This window comes from Ursus arctos, unplaced genomic scaffold (assembly GCF_023065955.2).
Source record: "Ursus arctos isolate Adak ecotype North America unplaced genomic scaffold, UrsArc2.0 scaffold_20, whole genome shotgun sequence".
NCBI lineage: Eukaryota > Metazoa > Chordata > Mammalia > Carnivora > Ursidae > Ursus > Ursus arctos.
Genome location: NW_026622875.1, coordinates 4,752,300 through 4,780,223, shown reverse-complemented (window position 1 = coordinate 4,780,223; position 27,924 = coordinate 4,752,300). Strand labels below are relative to the sequence as shown.

The window sequence follows — 27,924 nt, the reverse complement described above, 5'->3', positions numbered from 1 at the left end:
TATGGCTGCGTATTTGGGAATGTGACAGGGTATGTCAGGATTAGATCCTGAAGAATCTTCTTTCCACGCAGAGAAATTGGAAAGAATACGAAGGTTGTCAGAGACCACTGAAGGATTAAAACAGGAGAGTGTGACAAAATCAGATTTGCATTTAGAAGGATAAATTGGAGTCTGGAAGTCAGGAGAAGAAATGGGAGATTACGTAAGTACCCTAGGCAAGAAATGAGAGGCTTGCTTTGATCACCTTCTATTAAATGACCTTGCTTATGCCTTGAAATTTGGGGTGAGAAGACAGAAAAAATGATTGTGCTTTTTAAGTATTTGAAATTCTGTCACGAGAAAGAGTGGTTACACATGGTCTGTGTTGTTCTAAGATCAAGGTATAAAGTCATAAGGAAATACTAAATGCACCAAGGGAAGCCCATTTTAACAATTAGTGGACTAAAAATAACAGACTTCACAAATAATTGGGTCTTATCTTTCTTCCTTTCATCTCTTCAACAAATATGCATTTGAGTAGTTACCATGTAGCAGGCATTAGGCATATGATGGGAACAAAAGAGACAAAGACACTGCCTCTGATGGAGTTTAATTTCTTTGTGTATTGTGTGTGGTACTGTTTACAGATAACTTTTATATAATCATTTAACCAAGAAGCAAGCAAGCTCCCAATCGGGATATCTGAAAAGTGATTTATACACGTGGGCGACGTTAGCTTGGAGTGAACTCTGGCCAGGGAAAATCGGGAAGTAAAATAACCCAAAAGAAGAGTTGGAAAGTCCGTGCAAGACTCAGGCACCACTGCACGAGGGAAGCCACGCCTTCTCTCCCCACTCCTTCCCACTTGCCCTGCCTCTAAGCCCCACCCCACCCCCACCGCTCGCCTTTGCCTTGCCCTCTTCCTCCGCCCCCTAGCCGCCCCTTTAACTCCCCCCTCTCGGACCGCGGGATTTCGAGCTCTTCTCTCGCGAGATCTTCTGCTACCTTGGAGCTGGCTGCGGTCGGTGCTAAGCGGGCAATAGGGGCTGTTCTGTCGCATTTTTCCCGCATATCTGGGTGTGTTCCAGACTAGCTAAGTAGGTTCTGGGGCCGAGATCCGGCTTGCTGTCGCGCGGGGCCCCCGAGTTGAGAGTAGGGCGGATTCCCCCAGTCGGGGCAGGCCTCAGGCCGCGTGCGTGCCGCGTGTGCGCCGCGGTCTGGGAGCCTGCGTGAGGTCCCACCGGCGGGGTGCGGAGTCGGGGTGGGTGGCCCGCGGCGCAGGGACACCGCCGGCGATGTTTCAGCGCGGGTCCTAGGCCTGGTCGCTGCAGACGTGAGGGTGAGGGTGGCGGCCCCGGCCCTTTCAGACCCCTGCTTGGGCCCGTCGGGGTTGGCGCCGAGGTGATGCCCGCAGTCAGCGGCCGGGTTTAGTGGCCCACGGCTCTTACATATGGGAAACTCCGGAATTCCCTGGGTTCTGATATTAAAGGAAGTTACTTCTTGGAGTTGCCACGTGGAATTAGTTGTTATTTGCTGCTTTATGAGGCTTGGCTACCTTATTAAGAGGAGAAGGAAGATTTGTATAGGGCTGAATAGGCAAATGACTTAAGTCCCACAGTTCATTCTCTCTCTTAAAATCAGCGTATACAGAAAAATGGAGTATATGACAGAATCCGCCGACCGCACCCCTGGACACATGTGAGTCGTATCCCTTTCCCCCATTCCCTTTAAATTTAAAGATATTTAAAGATACTAAAGCGAGTCTTTGAAACTCATTGCCTGTGAGGAAAGCTTTTTTTTTTTTCTTTTCTGTTTTTTTAGAGGGGAATCCTTTGTCTTAAGTGGGAAGAGTGGAAAGCTTTATTTCTTGAGACAATCAAATTCATTTTTAGTTGGAAAGTTTGTTGTAGTACATACTTGCCGTAAGAGTGTTAAAATATTTCCTATATGTTTTTGATTGGCGCTGTCCATGTGATAGCCATTAGCCATATGTGGCTATTTAAATTTAAAGAAACCAAAATGAAATAAAACTGAATATTAAGTTCTTCAATCACACTAGCCACGTTTCAGGTCCTCAGTAGCCACATGTGGCTGGTGGCTACCTTATTGAACATCATTGATTATGGAACATTTTTTTGGGACAACATCAGTGGTTGCTAAACATTTCCTGTCCCCAGTACACCTAGACTTATGACACCAGTCCATTATACTGAATCACTAGACATGATACTCTTTCCATCCTTTGAAAAATTTTCTGCTCTGGTTAAATGTTTGCATTTTGGCAGTCCTATACTGGCACCTTAAGAAAATGTCTTTGGACTATAAAGCTGTCTGATAATTACTATTAGAAATCTGTTAGACTCTCTAGACCCTTTGAACAACATCATATTTTGAGGATTTTTGGAATTATAGTCATCCTTGTTTTTGGTTTTGGTTTTGTTTTTTTTTTTTGCCTTACTATTCCAAGGTGACACTTTATCTACAGCATCTTTGAAGATTACTTTGCCAGGGTTTTTTTGTTTTTTGTTTTTAATGCAGAGATATGGCCTAACTTGAAGGCTTTTGTTTGTTTGATAACCAGTGCATTTATGAAACCTAATTTGAAACCTTATTTATTTAAGCTTGTGCTGTGAGTGTGGTGTCCCAATTAGTCCAAATCCTGCCAATATTTGTGTGGCCTGTTTGCGAAGTAAAGTAGACATCAGCCAAGGCATTCCGAAACAGGTGTCTGTATCTTTCTGCAAGCAATGTCAAAGGTATGGTGCAGTACTATTTTATTCTACTTAAAGTTGAGATTTATATATAGCAAAGCCTCCGGGATATGCTGAGATGACACTAGGGTACATAGAATAAAGCCATATAGTTGAGATATAATTGTTATTTATGTTGGTGTCGCTAAAGACCTTAGGATTTGCAGTTTTGTAGTGTATATTTCTAGTTTGCCCTGCTAATCTGGTAAAGTTAATGTAAAGGTATTTGAGTCTGCTTTTTTTTTTTGTAAGGGTTTAATAAGTTTGATGTATATAGTTAATAGATACGAGCTGATGTTCGTAAGGGTAAGTGAAAGCAAATTACTAAGGACATAATATTGTTATTATCATGAGGGTTTTTTTTTATTTCGTCACCAGAAGCTATGTATGATAAAAAGCTTCTGAAGTTTTAACGTTTTAAGTAATTTGGCAAGATGTTTTAAAAATCTAGTAAAATGCCAGTGTAACAAATGATTATAGTTAGCTATTGAGTAGCATGAAACTGCCCAGTGACGCTGCCCATATAAAGTTAATTGCCTGTGATTTCCTAAATGAGTTAGGACTCTAGAAGTTCTTAACTTTTTGGGGGGGTTGGGGAGCTGGTTCATGAATCCCTTTGGGAATTTGAAAACTATCTTTCCAGAAAAATACTTAAAATGTACATATATACAAACACACGAAACTTTACTATTTCAGGGAGTTTACAGTTTGCAAGTTTGGCAAGTATGAGGTTTGATCAGTTACAGATAGTTGGTCTTCTTAAAAGCATGGTGGAGTGAAAAAAGCACTGGACAAACAATCAGGAGACCTAGTTTGTCTTGGATTTCTCATAGACTAGTTTTTTGAAACTCTGCTAATTAACCTCTCTAAGGCTTAATTTCCTCATCAGAATGAAAGCGTTTTATTAGATGATAGAGGAAGTCCTTTCTGACTCCAAAAACATGCTTATAATAAAGGAACCTATATAAGGTTTTTGAATGAACCTTTAAAAGTGAAAATCAGGTGCCTGGCTGGCTCAGGAGGTAGCTTATGACTCTGGATCTTGGGGTTGTAGTTTCAGGCCCCACGTTGGGTGTAGAGATTATGTAAAAATAAAATCTAATAAATAAATAAAAGCGATAATTAGAACTTTCACTTAACAAGTATAGCAAAAATAAGCACACATATGATATATTTAGAAGTATTACATATTTAACAAACATTTATTGGGCACTTACTGTGTGCTTAGCACTGTCCTTTATTTTTTTATTTTTTTTTAAAGATTTTATTTAGGGGTGCCTGGGTGGCTTAGTCGGTTAAACTGTGGCCTTTGGCTCAGGTGATGATCCCAGGGTTCTGGGATCAAGGTCCATGTCTGGCTCCCTGCTCAGTGAGGAGTCGGCTTCTCCTTCTGTCCCCTCCTCCCCGGCTTGTGCTCACTCCATCTCTCTCTCTCTCTCAAAAATAAATAAAATTAAAAAAAAATAACGATTTTAGGGGCGCCTGGGTGGCACAGCGGTTAAGCATCTGCCTTCGGCTCAGGGCGTGATCCCAGCGTTATGGGATCGAGCCCCACATCAGGCTCTTCAGCTATGAGCCTGCTTCTTCCTCTCCCGCTCCCCCTGCTTGTGTTCCCTCTCTCGCTGGCTGTCTCTATCTCTGTCAAATAAATAAATAAAATATTAAAAAAAAAAAATAACGATTTTATTTATTTGACAGAGCGAGAGAGAAAGCACAAGCAGGGGGAGTGGCAGAGGGGGAGGAGAAGCAGGCTCCGTGCTGAGCGGGGAGCCAGACCTGGGGCATGATCCTGGGATCATGACCTGAGCTGAAGACACATGCTTAACTGACTAAACCACCCAGGTACCCAGCACTGTCCTAAATCTTGAGCAGGCTGGACTAAAAATCTTATAAAGCATGTGCCCAGGAATTGAAATTTTAATTTAATTAGGTTTTATGTAAGATTTAAAAACAAGTTTTACAATTTAAAATCTTGGAAGGGACTTGAAATAGATGAATAGTCTGAACCATTGTTGATACATAGAGTGAGGTACTAATTTACCTTTTTTGTGTGTGAGGAATCAGTGCTCAAGCATTTTAGATCTTTATTATAAACTGTTTTAATGCCATTTTAAGATGATGTCTTACCTGTTTTTCAAAGTATAGCTTCAGGGAGCTCTTAGGCATTTTGTCAGACCTCACTAGAATTCTAGTGTTTGAAGTAATAAGACCTCTTTAATAGATTATATCAGATTGGCTTTCTCAAATATACTTAAGATTTCACTTTTCAGACTAAAGCTACTGATCTAATTGAAAGTTTTCTGAAACTATTAAATATATTTGGGTTAGATGCTTCATATCAACCTTGGGAATTATTGTCTGATTAATAATCAGTGTTATAGCTGCAGATTCACATTGAAATTTTTGTTTTTCCTGAGAAATGCTGGGTTTCAGTGGTTTTTTTTTTTTTTTCCTCAGATATTTCCAGCCACCTGCAACTTGGATACAGTGTGCGTTAGAATCCAGGGAACTTCTTGCTTTGTGTTTGAAAAAAATCAAAGCCCCTCTGAGTAAGGTAGGTCAGTCAGTTAAAATCAGTTTTTGTAGATATGTGTTTTTGTTTTTATATTTTAATCTCTTATTTTCAGAAGATCCTGTAGGAGTAGGTTTCCCAAAAATAACTTAAATGTTGGTAAGCATCCTACTACAAAACTGTGTTCATTTTTAAAGTTATATATATGTATTTTTTATGGAAATAAAAATCTTTTTGCTTTAAAAGATTTAATGTAGAATCATTTTTTCATTATTTATCGAGAACCTCTGATGTGCCGTAAGTTTTTTTCTGAAAATACATAAAACCATCGCTAAACATTATTTAGAAGGTTATATAGTATTAGGGTTATGGTATTCGGTTTCTTTTTATTTTCAGTATTGCTCTAGAAAGAAAATATTTGGGGCGCCTGGTGGCACAGCAGTTAAGCGTCTGCCTTCGGCTCAGGGCGTGATCCCACATCAGGCTCCTCTGCTGTGAGCCTGCTTCTTCCTCTCCCACTCCCCCTGATTGTGTTCCCTCTCTCGCTGGCTATCTCTGTCTCTGTCAAATAAATAAATAAAATCCTTAAAAAAAAAAAAAAAAAGAAAAGAAAATATTTGTGCCTGTTACTTAAAGTCAGTGCATTCATGTCTCCAAAAAACAAATAGAATTGTAGCCCCGTTTACCTCTCTGCATAACACTTTCAGTTGTCTTTGTTTTAAACTTTATAACTGACTCGCTTCCACCAGATATGTTTTTAGTTGAAATGGACTCTTGGTTTGAAAGTCTTCAGATTCTCTTTTAAGCTCTGATAAAATGTCATGTAATAGTTCTTTGAAATTTTTTCCTTTCTTTTTTTTTTTTTCCCCTGGAAAGTCTATGTTGGCCCTAATGGCTTAAAACTTTGTCTTTTTCCCCTTATATTGTTTATAATCTTTTTGTCTTTTTTTCGGTGTTCTTGGTGATTTACTTCTGTTCTGGTCTCTGTATTGATTTTTTTTGTTCCAGCAGTGATATTTTTATGTTCCAGAGTTTTTACCGTAGTCTTAATGTTTTTGATGCTTTCGGTTCTTTTTAAAAATTTTTTTCTTTTTAATTTTTCCTTGAAGTTTTTCTTTATTTGAGTATAGTTGACACACAATATTACATTAGTTTCAGGCATAGAACATAGCTAGTTGACATCTTTATACGTTGTGCTGTGCGTACAAGAGTAGCTGCCATCTTTTATCATACAACGCTATTACGATATCATTGACCGTCTTACCTGTGCTGTACCTTTTATCCCTGTGACTTATTCATTCCATAATTGGAAGCTGTGTTTCCCACTCCCTTTACCCATTTTACCCATCCTCCAGCCCCCTTCCCTCTGGCAATCATCAATTCTCTGTATTTATAGGTCTTACTCTGCCTTATGTTTGTTTATTCATTTGTTTTTTAGATTCCACATATGAGTGATACCATATGGTATTTGACTTTCTCAGTCTGACTTATCTCACTTAGCTCAATATACTCTAGGTCCATCCATGCTGCAGATGGCAAGCTCTCATCCTTTTTATGGCTGCACAATATTCCATTTTCTATATATAGAAAAAAATATATATATATACAGCACATCTTCTTTATCCATTCATCTATTAACCATATCTTGGCTATGGTAAATCATGCTGCAGTGAACATATAAGTACATACATCTTTTCAAGTCAGTGTTTTTGTTTTTGTGGGTAAATACCTAGTAGTGGCATTCCTTCTGTTCCCTAATTTGTCTCCAGAGTCAGTTTTTGTGTAACTTTGTCTCAATTTCATACTTCTGGCTTTCAGGCTTTTGTCAAATGTCTGCTGAGTCTTAATTCATTAGTTCATTCAGCACGTTGACTAAGTGTCAGCTCTGTGTCAGTTTGCTTCTGGTGTCGGGGATATAGCAGTGAATGACAAACGAAAATGTTTGTCTTAGGTAACTTATTCTAGTGAGGGGAGGGTGTGGAGTAGGTGTATTATACAATATGTTAAAACATCTAAATTCTGTGGAAGGAAAAACCAGGAAGGGGATAAGAACTGCATAGGGAAGAGTTGCCATTTAAAGTAGAGTGGTTTGGGGCGCCTGGGTGGCTCCGTCGTTAAGCGTCTGCCTTCCATTCAGGGCGTGATCCCAGGGACCTGGGATGGAGCCCCACATCCGGCTCTCCGCTCAGCGGGAAGCCTGCTTCTTCCTCTCCTGCTTCCCCTGCTTGTGTTCCCTCTCTCGCTGGCTGTCTCTCTGTCAAATAAATAAATAAAATCTTAAAAAAAATAATAAAGTAGAGTGGTTAGCATTATATGTCAACTATACTCAAACAAAATAAGTGAATAGAGTGGTTAGGTAAGGCCTCACTGATAAGGTGATACTCGAGTAAACATTAAAGGCAGTATGGGAGGGAGCTGTGCAGAAATCTGGGGAGGAGAATTATGGTAGAGAAAACAAGTGTTAGACTAGAGACAGAGCATAGCTGTGTGGTTAGGGTAAACTGGGGAGGGGAGAAGTTTTTTAGTTATATTGAGCTACACTGAGTTCTTCACATGTAGCAAACTTTTCTGGCCTCTGCTGATACAGCGGTATGTTACCATTGTGGATTCAGTGTTCAGCAGGAGACGTCCTCTAATTTTTTAAGCCATGTGCTTAATATAGATAGTATAATCCAAGTAGAAACTTTTGTTTATGAGATTTCTAGTATATGATGAATCAACAGATCTTTGCTTTCTTCTAAAAAGTATAATTTCCATTTTTAAAAAAGTATACTTTTTAAGGGAAAAGCATTTTTTTCTATGCAAATATTTCAATTTTTGCTTAAATTATACCAGTTGCATTAATGTAGTCCTTAGGTGGTCCTTTCATTGCTCTTTTTGTTGCCATACCTCTGATGGTAATTTTTTTTACTGGTGGTGTTGAGTAGTGATGCTAATCAGATTCCTTAAGCTTATGAAATGTATTTGTTAGTGAGTTGTCCTTTCATCTTTTTTCTCAGGTGGAAACTTACGTTTCTTTTTGTTTGTGTTCTTTTGAAGGTACGGCTTGTAGATGCAGGTTTTGTTTGGACTGAGCCCCATTCTAAGAGACTTAAAGTTAAACTGACCATTCAGAAAGAGGTAAGCTGTATACAGTTTTCTCAGCATGTCTGAAGTGTAGGTAGTGAAAATGCGGGGATATTGTTATCTTATGGTTTGAACAGCTTAAAAGGAAAAGATTATACTCTTAATTTTAACCTTTCTGGGGTTTTTTTTGGGTCATCTGCCAGATGATCAGGTCATTAATAAGAACAGCCATTGCTCATGATTAGTGGGTAAGGTAATCTTTTTAGTTATTTTTATTAGAAAAAAGATTGAGGTAAAAGCGTGAGCTAAGACAGTGTTTCTCAGACTTGGCTGACCATCATTATAAGTCACAGTAAGTGAATCAGATTGGATCCATCTGGATGTGACACCCAGGAATCTATGTTTAAAAGCTGCCCAGGTTATTTCTGATGATTGGCTGTGTCTGGAAACAATTAAATTAAGGAATGTCTTCTTTTTTGAGAGTTTTCTTTGTCTTAATTTTTTTTATACGTACACACGTATATAGATACATAAATTCTTCAAAGACTGTCTTCATAGCCACTTTAATTAAAGGTAAATATGAAATGTTAATTTAATCCTACAAATTAAACTTATCTTTTTCTTGAAATAGGCTTACCTATTTTTATGACTTTTAGTTTAATTGATTTATTGTGGATGTCCTCAAAGCATTCATGGAAAAAGACTTTAATAAGTTAAATACTAACTTTAAGTATTAAAGTTACTAAATATTATTTTAAGAAAAATATTTGTTCTTAAACAGAAAGTAAAGAAGGAAGGAGTGTGATTCTTCTTTTCCCCCCATCAGGTGATGAATGGCGCTATCCTTCAGCAAGTGTTTGTGGTGGATTATGTTGTTCAGCCTCAAATGTGTGGAGATTGCCACAGAGTAGAAGCTAAGGATTTCTGGAAGGCTGTGGTTCAAGTGAGGCAAAAGGTATTGAGAGAAAAATGATGAGTGAATCCTTCATCTTGTGTTTCATCTTTGTCAGTTATAAGCAGTTAGTAAAACCTCCTCCTTTCCCTTCTTTTCAAATGCTTTAGGCACCAGCGATAGTCTAGGTTTCTGGAACATTCACTTTTAAAAATAGGTCACTATCGTGTTTTAGATAATCTTTAAAGATTATTTTTGTTTTAAAAATCAGTGTGCTATACCTATAGATGTCTTCTTTTTTTCTTTTTTACATTTCATCTATTAATCTAATAATACATTTATATTTAGACTTTGCACAAAAAAACTTTCTACTATCTGGAACAGTTGATTTTAAAATACGGAATGCATCAGAATACACTTCGTATCAAAGAGATTCATGGTGAGTTAAAATATAAAAACATTTGAATTGGTGTCAGAATTATTTCAGCTAACATAACTCTTATCTTTATTGATAATATCTAGACTAGTACTGTCCAAAAGAACAGTTTCTTCTGTTAGGAAGAAAAAAATCTTAGTTCTTTACCTGCACTGTCCAATATGGTAGCCACTAGCCTTATATGGCTATTGAATACTTGAAATGTGTCTAGTGCAATGAGGAACTAAATTCTGAATTTTTTTGTTTTAATTTAAATTTACACTAAGTAGCTACCAGATGGGTAAACCAGTAACTTCATTAATATAATGTGAAGTGCTGTGGTGGAAAATTCATTGAAAACTTGTTTCATGCAGAGATCAGTTTCTGATTGGAAGAAAATTATTGAGAGCTGTAAATTCTTTTGTAATATTTTTGGTTTTGGTATACAAATGATATAGTTAGATTTCTTGAAGGTGGAATTCAAAAGTTTTTGTGTGATTTCATAATGGTTCCTTAGAGTGTGTTCTTCGTTCTTACTGTTGTAGTATGCGTACTAGATGATGGATGAATATTTCTCTAACTGATTGTAGAAAACATAAGTGTTCTTAAGCAGACTCTTAAAGGTTAAGATGGTGCTTGCTACTGGTGAACATCTATATACGTTGTTTTCCTAGTCTCTAAAGTGTGGGTTTAGGGGCGCCTGGGTGGCACAGCGGTTAGTCGTCTGCCTTCGGCTCAGGGCGTGATCCCGGCGTTACGGGATCGAGCCCCACATCGGGCTCTTCCACTATGGGCCTGCTTCTTCCTCTCCCACTCCCCCTGCTTGTGTTCCCTCTCTCTCTGGCTGTCTCTCTCTGTCGAATAAATAAATAAAATCTTTAAAAAAAAAAAAAAAAAAAAAAAAAAAAAATAAAGTGTGGGTTTAGAGATACCCGTTCTTTAAGGAATGACCAAATTCTTACATCATACTCCTCATTTTAAAACTGGGAGTTCCACTGTTACAAATTGATCTGTTACTCATATCTTGTATGTCTTGGGAAAGTACTTAGAGAGAAGTGTGGTCTTGGGTCCTTAAATGGGGGGAGATGTATGTAGTGATGTTGCCTGGAGAAAATCTTTTAAGCTTTGTATCTGACCTAAATGTCTTACCAGTAGACATAAGGTTAATAGTCTAAATCAGTGAAACACAATTTATTTTATTTATTTTTTAAAAATTTATTTATTTATTTATTTGAGAGAGCGAGCACGAGCCGGGGGTGGGAGTGCACAGAGGAGCAGAAGGAGAGGGAGAAGCAGATTCCCTGCAGAGCAGGGAGCCCTGTGGTGCTCCATCCCAGGACCCTGAGAATATGACCTGAGCCAAAGGCAGGTGCTCAACCGACTAAGCCACCCAGGCGCCCCTAAATTGGTAAAACACAATTTAATAAATACTTACTGTGGGTAAGAAACCTTACTTCCTATTTAACATAGTGCCTGGCTACTTGTGGCTAGCCACCAGGCAAAAATACACCTTTGTTCTGAGTAACTCTATTTTGAGTAACTCTTTCGGGGATAAGCAGATCCAAATACTGTAGCTAAGAAAGCAAACCACTATTATTCTTTTTCATCACCATGGCAGAAGTATACTCAAAGAACTTTTTTGTAGCAAAAGACTTCGATACGCCCTGGGGCATACTTCTGCAGTCGTATTCAAAACCAAATATATTGCAAGTTTAACAGCCTTTTTTTCATCCAGAGGAGTTAATCTTTTTAATTCCCCCACTAGTTCTTGGTTTGATTTAAATGAATTTTTTGTTTGTTTGTGGTTTATTTGTAACTTTGTTTGTAAAAATAGTAATACAAAAATTCACACATAGATGTATATGTGAATGAAAGACCTCTTCTTCCCTTTTATGCATTTGTTATCCCCAGAGGTAGCCCCTTAAAACAAGATGATATAATCTGTACTCTTTTTTGTGGGGAGGGGGCAGAGGGAGAGAGAGAGAGAGAATCTTAAGCAGGCTTCATGTCCAGTGTGGAGCCAGATGTGGGGCTCAGTCTCACAACCCTGAGATCATGACCTTAGCCAAAATCAGGTGTCGGACACTTAACCGACTGAGCCACTCAGGCGCCCCTATAATACTCCGTATGTAAATTGTGATGGCATTGATTTCCCCTCATATGTTTAATCATTGTGTAATATTCTGTGACCTGCCATCTTAATATATTTGGAAACCTTGCCTTGTCATTGAATGTGGTCCCATTTCATTATTTTTAACCACCCTGTGTGGTGTGTGTGGGGGTGTATTTATTAATCCATGTATATTTAATTATTTAGGTATATCCTGTTAATTGGCTTATAAGACATTCCATTTTTTGCTGCTACAAATGGCACCATATTAACTGTCCTTATCTTTGTGCATATTTGTGTTTTTTCTTTAGGATTGAGTTTAAGAATTGACTAGACAGGAGTATGCAATTGTTAAATTTTTATTTGTACTGTTAGATTGTCTTTCGAAATAGTGCCAGTGTACAGCCCAAACTTGCAGGAGTTTTCATTTTTTCCCAAACACTTGCCAACACTGTAAAACTGTATTGGCCTTTATGATTTTTGCTGTTCTATTAGAGAAAATAATGGTATCTTGTTTTAATTTGCATTTCCTTGATTACTAATGAGGGTTAACATTTTTATATATGTATTAGCCATTTATGTTCATGTCTTACGTGAATTGTCTGTTTTTCATATGTCTATTTTTTCCTCATTTATTTTGTCTTATTCTGGATATCAGTCTCTGTGTGTGTGTGTGTGTGTGTGTGTGTGTGTGTATTATGTATGTATGTTTAGAGAGCTAGCATGCATTTGAGTGTGAGCCTAAGGGAGCAGATAACTTCTTGCATTGTCACATGCCTTTTATCATTTAAAATTTTTATTCTTGGCTTATAACTTTTGTGTCTTACATAGGAAAGCTTTCTATACTCCCACCATTATCTTTTTTTTTTTTTTTTAATATTTTATTTATTTATTCGACAGAGATAGAGACAGCCAGCGAGAGAGGGAACACAAGCAGGGGGAGTGGGAGAGGAAGAAGCAGGCTCCTAGCGGAAGAGCCCGATGTGGGGCTCGATCCCATAATGCCGGGATCACGCCCTGAGCCGAAGGCAGACGCCCAACCGCTGTGCCACCCAGGCGCCCCTTTTTTTTTTTAAAGATTTTATTTATGGCCAGAGAAAGAGAGAGCACAAGCAGGGTGGCAGGCAGAGGGAGAAGCAGGCTCTCTGCATAGCAGGGAGCCCTATGTGGGACTCAATCCCAGGACCCTGGGATCATGACCTGTGCCAAAGGCAGATGAACCGACTAAGCCACCCAGGCATCCCCTTATATTTTTAAAAGTAAATTACATTTAGATTTTTAATCTTACCTGTTGGAGTTTTTCCTAGGTTATTCTGTCCTTTCCCACTGATTTGAAATATCTCCTTTCTTACATACACAAAATTCCTTCATACACATGACTCACTTCTGGTTTGTTTTGTCTCACTGCTTCTACCACAGTATGTAAATTATACTTTATAATATGTACACCCTTATTAATGTTTGTGCAAGTTTTGGTTGATAGTGAATAAGAACATGGATTCTGGAACCTCATCAATACTTGTTTTCTGTTGTTGTTTTAGTAATAGCCATCCTAATGACTATGAAGTGATACCTCATTGTAGTTTTGATTTGCATTTGCCTGATAATTTTGACCTGGAGCATTTTTCATATACTTGTTGGCCATTTGTATGTTTTACTTGGAGAAATGTCTATATAGTTCCTCTGCCCATTTTTAAAATTTAAACATTTTAACTAGTCAGGTTATTAGGTTTTTTTTCCTGTTGAGTTGTAGGAGTTCCTAATATATTTTGGGGATTAACTCTTTATCAGGTGTATATCGTTTGCAAATATATTCTCCCTTTTTGTAGGTTTCCTTTTCACAGTGTTGACGTTTCTTTTGCTGTGCAGAAACTTTTTAGTTTGATGTAATCCCAGTTGTTTGTTTTTGTTGCCTGTGCTTTTGTTGTCATATTCGTGAAATCATTGCGAAGACCAGTGTCATGAAGCTTTTCCCCGTCTGGTTTCTTCTGGAGTTTTTGTAGTTTCAGGTCTTACATTTGATTCTTTAATCCATTTTGAGGTGATTTCTGTGAATGGTGTAAAACAAAGGTCCAGTTTCATTCTTTTGCATGTGGATACCCAGTTTTCCCAAAACCATTTGTTGAAGAGACTTTCTTTTCCCCAGAGTGTATTTTTAGCAGTTGGAGATCAGTTGACCCTAGATGTGTGGATTGGCTTCTGGGTTCTCTGTTCTTTTCCATTGGTTATTAGGACTGTCTTTATGTCATTACCAAACTGCTTTGATTATGGTAGCTTTGTATTTTGAAGTCAGGAAGTGTGACGTCATTTGAATTGCAAAAGTTTAAAATTTTGAAGCCCAGTATGTAAATGTTTTTCTTTTATCCATTATGCTTCCTTGTCATGTTTATGAACTTGTGTTTAATCAGTATCACAAAGATTTTCTCCTGTGTTTCTTCAAATATTTTATAGTTTTAGCTCTTAAATTTAGGTCTAACCCTTTTGGCGTTAATTTTTGTGCATGGTGTGAGATAAGTGTCTAAATTCATCTTTTTCCATGTGGATATCCTGTTTTCCCAGTGAAAAGGCTATCCTTTCCTCAGTAAATTCTTTGGATCCTCTGTCAGAGATCTGTTGACTGTAAATATCAGAGTTTACTTCTGGGTTTTCAAGTTTGTTCCAGAGATCTGTAGAGCTATCTTATGCTAGTACCACACTGTCTTGACTAAAGTTATCAGATTAAGTTCCCAGCAGCTTTGTTCATCTTTGGAATTGTTTTGGCTATTCTGAGTTATTTTAGTTCCCTAGTTAGCTAGGTTGTTTGGAAGAGTATTTTTATAAGCATTTCCTAGCAGGTAGGTATGTTTTTAATTATCTGATTTTTAATGGTACTGCAGTGTGATCAGATAATACTGTCTAATAATTTATACTGTTTACAATTTATTGAAATTAAAAAATCTTTGTACATGATTGTTTTATGAATATTTTATGAATTTTTAAAAATAATATGTATTCTTGGGACTGTGTTCTATAATCTCAGTTAAATCAACCTTGAGAGTTATTCAGGTTCTATGTATCCTTCCTATATTTAGTCAGTTTGGTCATTTTGTTTTTGTTTTCTTTTTAATTTTATTTTATTTGAATTCAATTAACATATAGTATATTATTAGTTTTAGTGGTAGTGTTCAGTGATTCATCAGTTGCATGTAACACCCAGTGCTCATTGCATCACATGCCCTTCTTAATGCCCATCACCCAGTTACCCCATCCCCCCACCCATCTCCCCTCCAACAACCCTCAGTTTGTTTGCTGTAGTTAAGAGTCTCTTATGGTTTGTTTCCCTCTCTGATTTCGTCTTATTTTATTTTTCCCTACCTTCCCCTATGATCCTGTTTTGTTTCTTAAATTCCACATACAAGTGAAATCATATGATAATCGTCTTTCTCTGATTGACTTATTTTGCTTAGCAATACCCTTTTAGTCATTTTGTTTTTGATAGTCTCATACTAGCCTCCCACAGTGCATGTGTTAACATTTATTTATTAACATTTATTTATTATTCTTTTTCTTTTTAATAGTTTTGTTTTCTACATTTCAGTGCTGTGTTATTAGGTGCATTCCTACTATCTTCTAGGGAGATGATTCTATAAAGTACACTTCTCCTGTGTAGTTTTTCTCCCCCACCTTTTTCTTTAAGTAGGCTCCATGCCTAGTGTGGAGCCCAGTGTGGGGCTTGAACCCACAACTCCAAGATCAAGACCTGAGCTGAGATCAAGAGTCGGATGTTTAACCGACTGAGCCACCCAGGTGCCCGTTTCTCTCCCCCTTTGACCTTGAATTTCATTGTTGTCTGAAATTAAAATTGTGAATCTTGTTTTCTTTTGTTATTATTTGTCTGATTTGTCTTTTTGTTAAGTCTTAATTGGTATATTTTTCATGTTTTCTAATAATTTGATCGTTTACTATACATTTAATTTGTGATATAGTCATGTTAGTAGAGGGAAATCTTATTTTGCAGAATTATTTTCATGTAGCTTTTCTTTTTCTTTTTGAAGATGGTCTGGATTTCTATTATTCCTCAAAACAGCATGCTCAGAAAATGGTAGAATTTCTTCAGTGTACAGTTCCCTGTAGGTATGTTCTGAACCTAAATGTGATTAAGTCCAAGGAGCTGGGAATGAATGTAGATCATGTCCATTCTTCAGGCTTAGACTACATTTCTTATGTTAAAAAATTTAAAATTGTAGTAGGAATATTTACATAATTAATAAACATCTATTGGATTAGCCACTTTATGGGAATTATTAGCCAAAGAGTTTGTAAGAATCTCTTTGGGGAGCTAGACCTCACTCTGTGGTAAGTACTATAGTGCTAAACCTTTGATTGAATGTATTTAAATAAGACAAAAGAAAGATGGGGGTAGAGGGCTTTGGGGAGAAACTTCATGGAAGAAGAAGAAATTTCCTAAAATTGGAAATTTTCAAAGGTAGAGTTTATAGTGAAAGGTGAGATTAGTGTGAACAAAGACTTGTGGTGGACATGGATGGATGCTATATGTAGACTGCGTGGTCTGAGCAGAGTGCATGTTGTAGAGGTTTTGAGTGGATAAAATTGAAAAGAGGTAGGATGCAGTTGGATTGGTGAAGGTTTTGAAATGTAAGTGGATGAAATTAGGCTTTGTCATAGCAGGCATCAGAAAGCTGTTTCAGACCTTGGGTAGTGATCATTTGATTTGATAAAAATTGATACTCCCTAGGCTACAATAAGTAGGAACCTTTGTCTTTTTATCACTATAAACTTTTTTTCTTAACAGACACAAAGCCTCACAGAGATTGATCTCTCAGGATATCCATAGTAACACATACAATTACAAAAGCACTTTTTCTGTGGAAATTGTTCCAATATGCAAGGTACCTTTTCTCGTTTAATTAATCTATGTCTGTAAAAGAGTACAAGTAATTAATTGGTTTATATGTAATTATTAGCTCCTGATTTCCTTCTGGGATTGGTTAAAAATTTGAATAACTTCCTTATTAAAGGATTCTTTTCTGACATATTCAGCCATACTAAAAAGATGTTAAAAAATAATCATGCTTAAAATTATAAATTGCCTTACCTTTCACATGAAAAGTTTGAATACAGGAAATGACATTAAAATAAATATCAGTGAACCACTTTGTAGAATGTGTGTAAAATGGGTTTTGGCATGAAGAAATTAAACAGTATTGTGGAAATGAAGTCGTAGAATCATTTTTGTGATTTAAAAATAATCTGAATAGCACTTAAAATGTAGATTATCATTTCATTTCTTTATGTTAAGGTAAAACCCTGCTTCAAAAATAGAGATGAATTAAAATGCAACAAATAGTTACTGAGGATCTACTATATAGAAGGCAGCGTGTTAAGGAGTCTCTACCATACAGGAACTTATATGTCAATATCTACTAATAATGATAAGTGCCATAATTTATTGTGAGCATTCCATGTAAAGTTAGTATCTAAGTATTGAGTTTGTTTCACTTCTTCGTGTCTCATTATACTGGGGTAAATCATTTCATCATTTTGAACGTGAGAATATTGAAGCTTGCGGAGGTTAGAGGAATTGTCCAAAGTTACATAATTACAAAATGAAGAAGCCAAGATTTGTGCCTAGGTCTGTGACTCTAAAGCTTTAAAGATACTATCGCTAATTTATGGTGCAGTGTATAGTAACACGAATAAAATGATAGCTTTAAAACAGGGTCAGCAGGGGAACCTGGCTGGCTCAGTTGGTAGAGCATGCGACTCTTGATCTCAGGGTCATGAGTTCAAGCCCCACGTTGGGGGCACGGAAGCTACTTTAAAAAAAACAAACAAGAAAGCAGTGTTAGCAAACTTTTTCTCTAAAGGGTCAGAAGTGAATGTTTTTGCTTTCAGGCCGTATAGTCTATTTTTTAACTCTTCAGCTCTGCTGTTGTACATAAGTAGCTATAGATAATAGGTAAATGAATAGCCAAGGCTATGTTCCAGCAAAGCTTTACAGAAATGGTAGTGGACCAAATTTAGCCCGAGGGTCATATTTTGCAGACCCCTAGTTTAAAACAGTGAACATTTTCCTGGTACAAAGCCTGGGAAGTGTGAATCTAGGTGTGTTGCCGTCTTTAGGCCATGGGTTAAGTGCTTGGAGTGATTCATGCAAGTAACTAAATAAATGCAAAATGTGAGAGTATTTTCATTGATCTATTGAGACTGTTCCTAAGTGAAAAACAAAGTACTGGACTAGGTGCTGTTAGAGATGCACAGAATGCCGCTTCAGTGGAGGAGCCTATGACTGTGAATAAATACAGCTTAAAATATAACCCGGATCTTTTTTGTATTTTAATACAGTTTAGAAACAGGTAACTACATTGCTGGTAGTATCTCCTAATATACACATGGACATCTGTGCTTTTGGGGCTTTAAATTTTTGATTACGTATTGGTGCAGGTAGCCATGAAAGAGAAACATGTGGCTCCTCTGAAATTTATTTTTTAGGGAAAGTGAAAGAAGTCACAGGTAGATTTAGAAAATCACTCTCCTCCTAATGTTTATAACACTTTGTTTAGAATGTACACTGTATTAACATAGAGCAGTAAGCATTCACACTTCAATAAAATTGAATTAAACTTAATACTTTGGTGAATAAGATCTGGAAAAATACTTTTAAAGCATTTTTATTAAGACAGATATTCCCATCTTTAGAAGGAATAGCTTATTTTCTGTTAAGATTTGTTTTTTTTCTTTAGGCCCTTTGTTAATAAATAGAATTAACAATGTTTTGGTTTGGGCACATACGCTTGGATCAGGTTTATATTGATGAGTGTTTATTGGAGACAGTTATTTAGGATTTGCTTCACTCTAAATGTTAGTTCTTATGCCTAGGATAATGTTGTTTGTCTGTCTCCAAAACTGGCACAAAGCCTGGGAAATATGAACCAGATTTGTGTGTGTATTCGAGTAACCAGTGCCGTCCATCTCATAGATCCAAATACTCTACAAGGTAAGTTTTAGGAAATATTTGCCTTGACAGTTTTGTCCAGCAAGCTGTAAAAATTTATATTGCTAATTTTATCAAATATTCTCAGTAATATGGTTATGAAAAACTAGTCAAGATTTTTACTGCTGTTTAATTCTTACAAACCACTGGCATTTTTAAAACTTTGGATAAGTAGGCCTTATATTTTTTATTTGAAGAAACAATTCTGTGACCATTAAAAAATTTACTAGTTTTAGTCCATTTATTTTTACTGAAATTGACTTATTCACCTCGTTTAATTTTTGTGAATAATTATTTAAGTTCATTGCCAGGTTTAGTGTATAGCAACTATTTAAAGTTTGGAACATTTCACTTATAATGCAGTAAAACATTTAGTTTAAATATGAATTTTAACTAGTTTTATCATTATTACACATAATTTTTAACATGCCCTTTATAAAACTTTTTTAAAGAGGATCTCATATTGTTAGGTGCATCTCCTACTTCTTGATCTTTTTCATGTATTTCCTGTAATGTAAGTTTCCTGTTAAAAAAAAAATCAAGTTTATATTTTTTAGGAAGTCATTTATTATTCTTGTCGATTAGAATTCATAAGTCAAAGGTGTTTGCAGTATTGGGATGAATATCTCTCTGGTAGAACTTCGTTTCCTATTAAGCAGCTAAGATGACTAGTAATGTTTCTAAAGTGCCAGCACATGAAACAACTATATAACTGAGTGGATCTGATCTTACTTTTTATTATTTTTTTTAAGTAGTCTTTTTTAAGGAACCCAACACAGGACTTGAACTCACGACCTTGAGATCAAGACCTGAGCTGAGATCAACAGTTGGGCACTGAACCAACTGAGTCACCCAGGCACCCTGATCTTATTTTAAAGGCACTTAGCTCTGTGGGGTTCTGTTGATAGTAACTACTTAAGTTATTATTGACACCTGAAATTTTTCTTGTGCTTTGAGAAGTGTGGGTCTGATTTATAAGAATATATGGTGATTCTAGGGAGTTGCCACTGTGGTCTCTTGACCTCGTGTTTCCCAGTTCATATATATCAACTTCTTCCTAATACATTTGATGACTTTTGAAATACTTCATTTCTTGATGTTCTGTGTTTATACTTAGTTGCAGATATTGATGGAAGCACTTTCTGGAGTCACCCTTTCAATAGTTTATGCCATCCCAAACAGCTAGAGGAGTTTATTGTGATGGAATGCAGCGTAGTCCGAGATCTAAAACGCAGTGCAGGTGCTGGAATGATATCAAAAAAGGTAAGTTCCATCCTGCCCATCTTTTTCTTTCCCCCCAGCTTAACTGTTTTGGTCCCTCTTTTGTATTTCTGTGTCTTTTAGTTTGTTAGTAATTCCAGAATGTGGTTCCACATAAAGCTAACACCTCATTAGGTTACAAATGCTTTCCATGTTTGTATGTTATTCGTTTTTAACATGTGGTCAGTGTGGTGAAATTTATTAGACTTACACTGTCTGCTAAGTTTGTTTTTCTCTTTAATGTTAGAAACATTTTAAAAAACGTTTATTGTGAAAAAACATTTCCTAGCTTTACATTTGTATAGGAAGACCAAATGATAAGCAAACCTTTTTTGACTTTAAAAATTTTCAAACATTTTGAATTTATGTTATATTATCACTAATTACTGAATACTTCAGTATACATCTCTAAAACAGGAATGTTTTTCTGCATAATCAAAGTATTATCATTCGTGTAAACTTAGTTTATATTCAGATTTCCTCCTTTGTCCCAAAATGCCTTTTATGGTTTGTTCAAACTAGTATCCAGTTGGGGCACATATATTGATTGTGAATGTTTTGCCTCTTAAATCTTTCACTTAATGGCCCCCTTCCTTCTTTTTTTTCCACCCTTTATATCAACTTCCTAGGGCAATTAGGGCATTAATCTTATGGATCTCTTATTGTTTTCTCATGATGTTATTTATCTTCCTTCTTAATCTCTTGTATTTCTTTTAAATGAAAGTGGATCTGAAAGACTTGCTTCAACTTAGGTTATGTTTAGCCAGAACATTTCTAAGTGTCACTGTGCTTTTTATGATATGTCAAGTGATAGTAACGTTTCGCTGTTTCACTGATAGCCGGATCTCTTCATTGTAATGTTAGGATTTTTTTCCCCTTTGTTATTAGCTTGCCTGTCTTCCTTCTTCCCTTTGGGACAATCAGAATGTCCAAATTTAGCCAGTGGGCACTCCTTTGCCGCTAAAAAAAAAAGTTTTGATTTGTTTTGTTTTTAACAACCTGTACTTTTTAAGAGTAGTTTTAGGTTAATTGCAAAAGAAGAGGAGGTAAGAGATTTCCCATATACCCCTTGCGTCCACACATGCCACGGCCTCCTTCATTATCAGTCCCCACCCATCAGAGTGGTACATTTGTTAAAACTGATGAATCTACATGGACACCTGATAATCCCCCAAAGTCCACAGCTTACATTATGTTTCACTCTTAGAAGTGTACATTCTTGGGGTTTGGACAAATGTAGAAGGACATGTCCTTCATTATGGTATCATACAGGGTATTTTCAGCGTGCTAAAAATCCTCTGTGCTCTGCCTGTTCATTCCTTCCTCTCTCCTAACCCGTGTGAATCACTGATCTTTTTACTGTCTCTATAGTTTTGCAGAATGTTATATGGTTAGAATCATATAATCTGTAAGTGCCAAATAGCATTTCATTGTGTGGATTTACCACAGTTTGTCCATTCACCTAGTAAAGGACATCTTGGTTGCTTCCAAGTTTTGGCAATTATGAATAAAGTTGCTATAAAGATCCTTGTGTTTTCAGTTTTTGTAGAGACATAAGCTTTCAACTCCTTTGGGTAGGTAAATACCAAGGAGCATGTTTGTGGTATTATTTGGTGAGATAGGTTTAGTTTTGAAGAAACTGGTAATTCACTTTTTTTTTTTTCAGTTCTTTCCTAAATGTGGCAACTGTCATTTATTTCAGTTTCTCCCTCTATCTCTTTTCATCTCTTTGAAATTCCTTAATTCCCCAGTCTATAACTCTTAGTAGTTTGTTCTTGATCCCATTTTCTTATGTCTATTTGTTAGTGAAGAGTATTGGCAAGTGCTATATTTAATTCAGCCTGGAAATTTGAACTGTCAGTTACAATTGCTTGTAAAATCTTATGTTGGAAAGGGACTTTAATGGTTTTCTAATTTAAAATTTCAAACTTGGGGGGCACCTGGGTGGCTCAGTTGGTTCAGTGTCCAACTCTTGATCTCAGCTCAGGTTTTGATCTCAGGGTCGTGAGTTCAAGCCCTGCGTTCAGCTCCACGCTGTACATGGAGCCTACTTAAAAAAAAAAAAAAAATCAAACTTGAGATGTTGTTTTTACAACAGATATTAAAGACAAAAGGATTATACTTCAAATAGCATATATCCAAAAAATTGATTATTCATAAAAATTTGGGTTCTCTAGTAGAAGTAGTAGTAGTGCCACTGGGATTGCTAGATTGCTTTGTCTGAACCTTGGGTTTTTTTGAACACTGTAAAACAAGGGGTGGTTAGGGTATTTTCTGGAGTTAAGATTTTTCAATTACTCTTTCTGCTTAGTCTGTATTGCCTATCCCCCTGTGAAAACATTTGTTTTGAAAATTCTGTATGTGTCTGTTTTTAGATGATGCTGTTAATGTTTTATAAAGTCTTAAATAAAATCTTAATAAAGATTTATTTTATGTATTCCTTATTGAGTCTTTTTCTGCACTCAATACAGTAATTTGTTAATTTTGAGTGTTTCAGAGATCTGAAAAATAAAACAATTGCTGTCTTTAAGATGAAAATTAGAAAACCGAAGTCAACATTGTATATAGTTTCTGTGAGATGCATTTTGAGTTATGCTTGGATTATTGAAGAGTGCATTTTCTTTCCTGTCAAGCATACCCTCGGGGAAGTCTGGGTACAGAAAACTTCTGAAATGAATACAGATAAACAGTATTTTTGTCGCACTCATTTGGGACATCTTCTAAATCCTGGAGACCTGGTATTGGGGTTTGTATTATTTTACAGTATTTTAAACTGGCAATTAGCATTGCAAATTTTCTTTGGGAGCCAGCAAAGCTATCTAAAATACTACTAAAGGTGTGTATTCCATCTTTAGTAGATTTTAATAGTTCTTAGGAACTTTACAGTTCACTTTATTGATAGCTAATTAAACTAGATTGGACAAAAGCTCCTACTACTCCATTTTGGCCATCGTCTTAAAGAATCATTTAATCCAAGATTTTGAGTAATTGAATTAAATGGAACCTTCTAACTGAATTCTAATGTTACACCGATATATGTCTGTTTTGATTTTTTACAAGTATATGGTAAGATGGATAGTGATGGTAAAACTTGGAGATCAGAGTGTGTTATCTTTACCAGGATCTATAGATGCATGTTCATTGTATAGTAAACTGGAAAACTTTTAATGTGGGAAAGCACATTAAATGTTAATCTTAGAACTTTCAGGGGAACATCCATTAAATAAGAAGTAATGTGGAAAGAATAAGTGTTTTTCTCATTAAGTGTTTAATTTTTATTTCAGGTTTGATTTGGCCAACTGTAACTTAAATGATGAGTATGTCAACAAAATGAACTCAGATAGAGTCCCAGATGTGGTAAGGCTTTAGATTTTTTCCTTTTCTCCTGTGTTAAAGAGGATTGATATAATAACTCTTACGGGTAAGATGCACAAGTTCACATTTACGAAAATAACAAATCAATTTAGAGGTTCTTTTGAAATTGTAGCTGAGGTACAATGGCGAAAGTCTTCATATTTTTTATCTTGTGTCTTTGTGGGGAAATCCAAGATTTATTTTTTTCGTTGCTCTTATAATTGAATTTCCATTCTCTCAAAATGCTTGATACCATCTGTAGAGCAAAAATAAATTTGCAGCAAAAAATGATGACCATTAGAACTTAATTTAGGTTCGTTCTTCTAGGCTCAGCTTATTTCATACATTGTTCAGTTAAAACATTTAGAATTAAAACTGTTACTCAGATTTTTCAGGTTTGAATATAATTGCAGTTGAAAATAATCTTTATAGTAGTTGTTTTAGAGAAAGAATGTTTCTTCTGAAAAAAGCCTGTTAAATTCTAACATGAGTTTTTTAGAGTCATAAGCAAGAGTGAATGTGAAAGACCCTAATTCCTGCTTGCTTAAACTTCACTAATCTCTTTAGATGTGGGCAAAAATGAAATCATGGTATAAGAAGGACTCCCCTTCTCACCACCCAGTAGTGCTTTTATTAATTAGTAAATTAGGAAATAGAGGCATAGTTTAGATAAAAGTCTGACAGAGTCATAAGAGGAGATCAAGATAGTCATACAAGATTTTGTATCGTGTAAAATTATTTTTATTACACAGTTTTTAAAACTGTCCTAGGACATATATTTGTAAAAGATAAATATAGTTCTAAAGCTGCTTATTAGTAGTAATAAAAGGGAGGGAAAATTTCTGCCTGTGGTAATATTTCAGGATGATTATGTGAATGGTAGCTGAGAATTGAACTTTGGTATAAAGAAAGACATGAGAGGGGTGCCCGGGTGGCTCAGTCGGTTAAGTGGCTGCCTTCGGCTCATGTCATGGTCTTGGGGTCCTGGGATTGAGCCCCACATCGGGCTCTGCACGCAGTGGGGAGTCTCTTTTCCCCCTCTCCGTCTGTCCCCCCCCCCCCCCACCAAAGCTCATTTACTCGCACTCTCTCCCTCTCTCTTGCTCTCTCAAATAAATAAAATCTTAAAAAAAAAAAAAAAGACACTAGAAATGTGAAGTTTTGGTATAAAAAAGCAGTTTAATTTTCAGTCACTGGAAGCTTTCAGTTATTAAATTTTAACAGTTATGAAAATAATGGCAGAATGCATTTTCATAAAATATTAAGTACATGGAGAAAAATATTGCAAATTCTCTTGACACTGCCTCTTGATCCCTCCTTTTTTTCCTAAGATGTAACCACTGTCATCAGTCGGGTGACTTTCTGGCTTTCTCAGAATCTTTCATTTTTTAACTTGATTGGACTTTGAGTCCTCTTCATTCCTGTTTTTTAATAACTTTGTAAATATTTGTTACTTTTAGGTATTAATCAAGAAGAATTATGACCGTACCAAACGTCAGCGTCGTAGAAACTGGAAACTGAAGGAGCTCGCAAGAGATAGAGAAAACATGGATACGGATGATGAAAGGTCCTGCTTTAAACCTTTGTATATTGTCTCAAAGGAAATCCTTATAATAAATCTGTATAGTTTTATATATAGTCATCACTGATTGTTCAGTTAAAGCACTTAGAATTAAAACCATTATTCACATTTTTCAGGTTTGAATATAATTGCAGTTGACAATAATCTTTACAGTGTTGAGTTTTAGAGAAAGAATGTTTCTTCTGAAAAAAGCCTGTTAAATTCTAACATAAGTTTATTAGAATCATAAGCAAGAGTAAATGTGAAAGATTGTTGCATTCAATATTAGTTTTATATTCTTATTATGTTCCTTGAATCAGTGTAAGAGGATACTGTGTTAATTAAGTCAGTATAAGAGGATATAATGATACTTAACATTTAATTATTATTTCCTGGGTTTTGGCCTGAGAATTGCAGCATTATTATAAACAATGCATTTGAAAAGCTAAAATAAGTACCTTGTGGATATCACAAATATTAAGTGAGTACTTGTGACTTGGGATAAAAAGAAAATAGCCCATTGATATCAAATACACTATTTTTCAAACAACTTAAAGAGAAATGAAGATGTTGTGTTCTAGAAAAGTATGTTGGACAGTTCAAAAGTGGCCTTAATGATGGTGAAGGCACTGATACCTAAAAAATGAAGAGTTTAAATAAAATTGTATCATAAAATGTGAGTGGGAAACAGTAATATTTCCAAAATACAGTCTCATAAAGTAATTTAAAATAAGTATTTGTAAATACATAATGTTAAATTAAGTAGATATTGTAAGTATGTATTTATTTTAACTATAGTCTTGAAAGTGTATGTATTTTAACTTGGTCACAAGACTTTGGAGGGGGGTGGTAAAGTTGGAGGATGTTTTCTCATTGTCTTATATTTAATATCACCTTATATTCAAGTGTGTATTTTTTTAGTCATGTAATTTTGAAAGAAAAGATTTTTTTAAACTTGTCAGTATTTAATTAATATCCATATTTGACCTTCAGATATTATTTTTAAAGATTTTAATACTTGGAACACATTTATCTTATAGTGCTGAAAGTGAAGAAAACGTAACTTCATACTTTGTTGGTAAAGATGAAATATTTAAACGTTTCTTTATCTTTCTGTAGGCAATACCAAGATTTCCTTGAAGATCTTGAAGAAGATGAGGCAATTAGAAAAAATGTAAACATTTATAGAGGTTAGTGTTCTAGGAGTGTTTGATATAAGTTGTATCTTTCGCTTTTGTGTAGATGCATTCCCCCGTATAAGTATTTTGGTATCTTAAACTTTCATTCCATAAATGACTTCTGTTTGTTTTTAAAACTTGACTAAACATTTATAAAAAACAAAAATACTTGCAGAACAGTAAGACTTATTAAAATGTTGTTTTACCGCATTTGATATCATTTGTATCCTATGATCCCTCAAGTTCCTGATTCCTATACTAATGGATATTTATTGATACATTTATGTAGTTCATTCATTTAGTGACTGTAAACGCCTGTGCTAGATATGATACAAGAACTGCAGATATAATATGGTTAAATAATAGTAACGATGGTGGGAGCAGGCATTTTGTATACTTCCATATTTGTATTTGGTTGAAATCCTCCTTGTGTTTTTTTTTAGATGCAACCATTCCTGTGGAAAGTGACACAGATGAGGAAGGAGCACCGCGAATTAGTCTGGCAGAGATGCTTGAAGACCTCCACATTTCCCAAGATGCAACTGGTGAAGAAGGTGAATCGATGATGACACAATAAGATTGTGTTGTAGATGATTTCCTTATCTGTAGGCTCAGAATGTTGGATGAAATAACTTTTATTATCTATTCTGCCTATGCTTCCATATTGAGAAAGGAGAAATTTAGTTTTAAACTTGAATAAATAGGACTATTTTAATTGCTCATTCAGAGCACTGAAAGAGATTGATAGCTTTGAAGTTTTTGGAGAGATTATGGAGAATGTAATTATTAATGATATTTAGGCCATTTTATGTGTGGAATTTTTTGAGTTTGCCTTTTTAGGAGACCCTAGTATTTTCGCATACTGTAGCGCTGGATTTGAAATCTCAAAAGCTGTGATGACTTGGAGGTTACCTAAATCTTCAAGTATAAAACAAGCTTTTACATTCTTTTTGCATTGATTGCTTTAGTAAAAGAACATACGAAGAATCATTTTTAACATGAACTTGTTATGCACTTTGATCCACTTAAGATCATTTTTATGTCGTTGGGACAGGTAAATCGGGGTTCAGTTTATTACTGGACATTTGGGGGAGGTTAATCTATTTTATTCATAATGTTAACATCTTCGAAAGCTGTTAAATTGGGGTTATCTTAATTTTTATTGCAGAAAAAAAATATTTAAAGTATTTGTGAATTTGTAGCCAACATAGACTATTTAAAGGTTAAATAAGAATTTGTACTTTCGTTATTTTTGCTTATGCCAGCAGCTTAGAGCAGTAGCTTGCTTGTGTCATAAAAATGTCTTCCTATCACTTTAAGCATTTTTGCTTTTGAAATTTTGGTTTACAAATTGAGAAAGAGTTTTCTTTATATAAGTTTCTGTCATTGAATATATCACCATCAAAAAGAATATCAGGATCCAGCATATAGATGGTGAAATAATAAACATGATCTTTATGCTTTATAAAACCATGAATCATACTTGAAAAAGGAATGCCTTCGACATCCTTGAATGAAAAACATTGGCTTGAGTTTTAAAGTGTCTTGAGAATGAAGTTTTAAGATCCAATTTCTATAAGCAAGGTCAGACTTAATAAGTATGCCAGAACTAAAAGCTAATTCATAAACTCTAGGTATACCACTACATAAGGAAACTGAGAAGTGCTGAATGGAGCATTTTCCTTTTTTTAAGATTAGACTCCCCAGTTCTGAAGTTATGGATAAAGGCCTGAACTTTATATAGTGGCTCCTGTTCCGTCTGCATATTTAGTTAAAATTTTCACTTGTGGTTTGTGTTTACTTCTTCTGTGTCAAGACTTTAAAAACATGAAAATAAAAACATTCTCCCCTTT

The 27,924-nt window shown here is 35.6% G+C and overlaps 1 protein-coding gene across 1 annotated transcript; it reads left to right on the top strand.

Annotated features, from left to right (window-relative positions):
• The first annotated feature begins 949 nt into the window (after window positions 1-949).
• On the top strand, window positions 950-27,924 carry NMD3 (NMD3 ribosome export adaptor). Its single transcript, XM_026497407.4, has 16 exons — window positions 950-1,076; window positions 1,621-1,677; window positions 2,601-2,735; window positions 5,187-5,283; window positions 8,281-8,361; window positions 9,134-9,262; window positions 9,548-9,638; window positions 15,759-15,837; window positions 16,517-16,613; window positions 18,604-18,721; window positions 19,836-19,981; window positions 22,612-22,724; window positions 23,263-23,335; window positions 24,793-24,899; window positions 26,013-26,083; window positions 26,515-27,924. Exons 2-16 carry the CDS (start codon window positions 1,634-1,636, stop codon window positions 26,646-26,648), a joined length of 1,515 nt encoding a protein of 504 aa, XP_026353192.1. The 5' UTR covers window positions 950-1,076; window positions 1,621-1,633; the 3' UTR covers window positions 26,649-27,924.